The following is a 5,349-nucleotide window of genomic DNA, read 5'->3' as shown; positions in this document are numbered from 1 at the left end:
CCGACCATTCACACTACCGTTACATGGATGGCAAAAGTGGCAGACGGGCAAGGAGAAGGCGGGGGGAAGAGGCAGAGCGGGAGGGAGGCCAAGTTGCTGCACCATGGGCCTCTAGGTTGTACTTGCCCCCTGGGCTAAAAGTTGCCAGTCAGCCCCTGCCTGACACTGACTAGAAGTGCAAAATGCATTAGCACGAGTAGAGCCATAGCTGTCTATTACCCCGTCTGTCTGTCTTCCTTTCTGTTTATTTGCTCTTTATCTCTTTCAGTATACCTGGGCACATTATTACATCCATCAATTACTGTCTATAAATAAATAAATAACATCAAACTAATTAAATCATTAATTAGCTTGATAATTCACACCTTCCCCAGTTATTCCCTGTTGGGTTGCATGTCAGAACAGAGTATAAAAGTCAGAAGAAAAAAAACACTTTAGAGTGTTGAGTATTAAACATCAGTTTAAATCTGCATGCAAACTACAACAGCTTTCACAAAAGGAAACAAGAGCACTCTATAAGCTTGATATGTGGGTAATACTGTCAGTATGAGTTTAAGGTAACATATCTTGAACATTTTTAATTTTTTATCAGAAGTATGAATTCTGTGTGCATAGCTTTAATTTTATTTGATTACATTTGACAGATTTGTATACTCAAAGTTGAATGTCAACCTTTCCGATGTGGAAGAATTTGAATTGTTGGGCTTGGTATCTGAACCGGCACTGCGAAAGGTTCTTTTTGTGGTATTCTGCTTTATATATATTATGACTGTCATTGGGAATCTAATGATCATAATTATAATCAGATATGACTCTCACCTGCACAAACCAATGTACTTTTTTCTGATGAACCTGTCCTTTTTAGAAATCTTCTATACTACAACTATTACTCCAAACAGTCTGAAGAACTTTCTACAGGAGAACAGAACTATTTCCTTTGTTGGCTGCTTCACTCAGATGTTTTTCTTCATTGGCCTAGGGAGCTCTGAGTGTGTCCTCCTTTCCTGTATGGCTTATGATAGATATGCTGCCATATGTCAACCCTTATTCTACAATACAATTATGAATCCTTATTTTTGTATAAAGCTAATGGTGCTTTCTTGGAGTATTGGGTTCTCAAACTCACTTGTGCACACTGTATATACTGCTTCACTGCCCTTCTGCAGAGAACGCTTGGTCAATCACTTCTTCTGTGATATTCCGTCTGTTGCAGAACTCTCTTGCAGTGAAACACGTCTGAATGAACTAGTGTCTATTTTAATTGGAGGTGGCATCATATTAGCCAGCTTCACTTTAACCCTTATTTCATATGTGTGTATTTTTAGAGCCGTGTTAAACATTCACAGTGCATCTGGGAAGCAGAAAGCATTTTCTACATGTGGGTCTCACCTCTTGGTGTTTGCTCTTTATTTTGGGACTGTTATTTTGACTTATGTCCTTCCAGGATCTTCTTCTTATAATGAACAAAAACGAGTCCTCTCTGTTATGTATGGAATTGTCACTCCTTTCATGAATCCACTCATTTATAGCTTTAGAAACAATGATTTTCAGAACGCAATTAATAAGAAGTTAATGCAAAGACAAATTAATCTGGGATATAAATGATAGTGTCACCTGAATACAACCATACCATATGTGTAGAGGAATTTATGTGTCTTTAAAAATATTGTAAATTGCATATTGCAAATAATGCAAAGAACTTATAACATAAATTTTTTTTAACTTTTTATCTAAGAGAAATCAGAATAATTCAAGTTGATAGCTGATTGGCTATCATGGGTTACTGCCTTTTACACAACCAACATTTGTCTTTAAAAACGGGGATTATGTCATCAAGTTAAAGCCCAACTCCAGTCATAACATGTATTTTAATGTTGAATAGGGAAAGGAAGGGCTAACATTTGTGCCTGATTTTATTTTTGCCTGTGTCTGTATTTGGCCACGCACAGAAATTAAAACATTTTTAGGAATTCTCACCCATCCATCTACTAATATGTGCCTTTGCTTTTGTCTCTGTTCCTGTTGGAGAGATTTACCATTACTTCCTGACCTGACAGAAAGTGAATAGAATCCCCAATATAGATGTAGCACAGGCTTAGTATTTGCTTCTGTAATATATGCAGAGTATTGCTCTCTGAAACATTGCATTGCATTTTCTGGCTAAACTGATAGCTCACATAGACTGGAGGAGATACTCTATTGGTTACAGCTGCAGGATGTTCTTGGATTGGTTACTGCTGTAGCTAAGAAGGAAGTCCACCCCTAACAACAAAGGCAAGGAAGGACTTGATTGGATAGCAGCCCAGGAGAGCTGTGAGTGTCTGCCAGGCCGTTTTTTGGCTCCACAGACACGGTGGCTCCACCACGAGGAAGACAGAATGAGGAGCAGTGGCGGAACTACCACCATAGCGACCGATGCGGTCGCTATGGGGCTCGCGGCACTGGGGGGGCCCGGATCCCCGCTGCTCTCCCCCGCTTCTATGAGCTGAGGCAACGGGCATCCGAAAAAAAATGGACGTTCTTTTGTAAAAAAACATTAATTTAACTGTGGCAGCGCATGGAAAAGCTTTGTGACGCATTGCGTGTGATACCTTGTGATGCAATTAAATATACGTCTGTATCATTTTATCACAACACACACACACCAACACAGCACACAAACCATTTATAACATAAATCGCTTTTTTACAGTTTAGCGTTCCTTCATTTTTTTTATAATCCCCCTTTCCTCAGCCAGCATGGTGTGGCAGCATTAAAGTAAAGTGTTAGGCCTCATTCAGACGCCATTCACACCAGGGCGGAAACGTTTCACTGTGGTTTGCGCATAATTTTTGAAAAAAAAGACAGAAGACCCGTTTATTACAGCGGCCCTTGCGGGGGTAGCACTACATAGACACAGATGGCAGTAAAAGAAATCAACATTTTAACATCTCTCTAAGAAGCCATAGGTATACCTCCATAACTGGAACTAGTAAATTGCTTGTTACTGGAAATGACTGCTTCTATTTTGTATCTGAGAAAATTTCAACTTGATGACAGATTCACTTTAACCACTCCCAGCGGGTTCACGTAAATGTACATCATCCGCTGGAAGTGGTTATACCAAGAACACAGCTGCTGCTGCTGCAGCAGCCGTGTTCTTGGTACCATTTTAAACAGCCAGCGATTGCTGTTTAAATACAAGTAATCCAACATTTGTACAGGTGCTGGATCGCTTGCACGGTGCTGCGGCTTCCAGCCGCTGATCTCTCCTCTGATCACTGGACCCGGGAAGTGATGTGCATTGCATCACTTCTGGTGTCACTGGGCACATTCTCCGACTCCTAGAGCCAGAAGAAGAAGCTGATGAAGCAGATCTCTGCTTCATCAGCTTCTTTGGGGTCCCTTGGTGACATTAGGGGTCTGAAAGAGGACCTGTCACATTATATTTGCTATTATATAGGGGGCTTGTTAGCCCCTATGCGATAGCAATAAAGCTGAGTGTAAAAAAAAATGTAAAAATTAAAGTAACAGATAAAAAAATGTAAAATACAGACAAAAAGTTAAAGTCGCATGTGCATGCACGTACAACGCAAGCATGTGTTGGATGTGCCTACGTGCGAAAACAAAATTTGCGCTACACATGGTACATATCGTCGCAAGCATCTGAGTGAGAGCAATAATTCTAGGCCCATCAATCACTGTTAACACTAAACTGATGAGCCGTAAAAGCATTTAAAGCGTCACCTATGGGAAGTTTTGGTTATAGCAGTTTTTTGCGGTTTCACAGATGCACATAATTTTAAGGCTTGACATGTTTGGTATCTATGTACCCGGCGTGACCCCGTCTTTTATATTTTACCTAAAAATTGGGTTTTATATTCTGTGTCTGTGCACTAAATTTAATTTTAATGTATTTTATCCTACAAAACACTGGTTTGATAAACATTTGTGCAAATACCGTGTGGCATACAAAATTGCAACTAGCATCTTTTTATTCTACAGGGCCTCTGCTTTCAGAAAATATATCAACGTTTAGGGCTCTGAAGCTGTTTTCTAGCCACAAATTCAGATTTTATCATGTGTGTGCAAATGTAAGAAATTGCTCTGGGCAGTGAGTGGCAAGGCCGGACTGGCCATAGGGCAAACCAGGCACTTGCCCGGTGGGCCGGGCCAAACACAATTAACCTGATTGTGTTCTGGCCGGTCCGCTATGCCGACTCTGTGCAGAGCAGTGTCTACTGTGTGGTAGCGAGCGGAGCCGGCACTACCACACAGTAGACACTAGAGGGCGCTGGTGGGGGAGGCCAGAGAAACACCTCCTCCCCCAGCTCTCTCTACTCTGTGCTCTTTCCGGAGCTTGCTGGTGCTGTTCCTGCAGCCTGCAGTGTCCCGGTACCGGCCGAGATATTAACATATGAATGGGCCGCTGTATTTTGCATATCAATAAGCCGCGCCCCATTCATATGTAAATATCGCGGCTCATTCATATGCAAATCGCCGTCCCTCCCCAGTGCTAAGGAAGAGAAGACTGCAAGGCCAGATTCCACAATGCTCCCCCCTCCCCGCCAACCTCCCCCCCCCATCAATGGAGAATGGCAGGGTTAGTTTTAATTTTTTTTATTGTTTGTTTCCCCTTTTATTAGCACTTTTTAAATTTTTTAACTTTTTTTAATTATCCTGTCGTTTACTTTTTTTTATTTTTTTTATAATTTTTTATCTTATCATTGTTTATTTTTTATAATTCTTTTCTCATTTATTTCTTATTTTTTTATTTAATTATTATTTCTTATTATTTTGTAGTAATTTGTTTATTTATATTTATTTAATTCTTTTTTTAATTTAATTTTTTTCACTTTTGCAACAGAAATCCCTAAATTGGCGTTTTACAAATGGCAGCTGTCACTAAGTTACCGATAAAGTGATAGAATTTACATGTAAACACCTCCAAACCGCATGTAAATATACTTTATATGTTCAGATAGCAATAAATCACTCTCCCTGGACGCATGTAATCATATCACATATCATTACATACGGTGTGCATGCGTTTACATGGAGCTGCTGTCACCTGATCATTAACTTGACTAGGTGACAGCTGTCACTTGAAAACGCCAGATTAGGGATTTCTGCTGCAGTAAAACGCAAGTTTCTGACGCAGGAATCCCTAATCGCACCTAAACCTACAGATATGAATAGGACCTTATTGTGTTTGTATTAGTGTCTGTAGTACTTAAACTGGATACAGTTACACTTTATTTTAAAGTATGAAATGTGGCAAGCGGCCCCCAAGAGAGAAAAAAATGTGTCGAGTGCCCCCGAGACGGAAGAGGTGGAGACACGGAAGAGGCAGAGACACTGACGGAGGTG

The 5,349-nt window shown here is 40.4% G+C and overlaps 1 protein-coding gene across 1 annotated transcript; it reads left to right on the top strand.

Moving 5' to 3' along the window:
- The first annotated feature begins 546 nt into the window (after positions 1 to 546).
- On the top strand, positions 547 to 1,605 carry LOC108788595 (olfactory receptor 8I2-like). Its single transcript, XM_018558393.1, has 2 exons — positions 547 to 557; positions 645 to 1,605. The coding sequence occupies exons 1-2, from the start codon at positions 547 to 549 to the stop codon at positions 1,603 to 1,605; spliced, it is 972 nt and encodes a 323-aa protein (XP_018413895.1).
- Positions 1,606 to 5,349: the final 3,744 nt, after the last annotated feature.

The sequence above is a fragment of the Nanorana parkeri genome, unplaced genomic scaffold, assembly GCF_000935625.1.
Source record: "Nanorana parkeri isolate BGI_ZX_2015 unplaced genomic scaffold, ASM93562v1 scaffold15, whole genome shotgun sequence".
Classification (NCBI taxonomy): domain Eukaryota; kingdom Metazoa; phylum Chordata; class Amphibia; order Anura; family Dicroglossidae; genus Nanorana; species Nanorana parkeri.
This window is presented reverse-complemented; position numbering and strand designations above follow the sequence as displayed.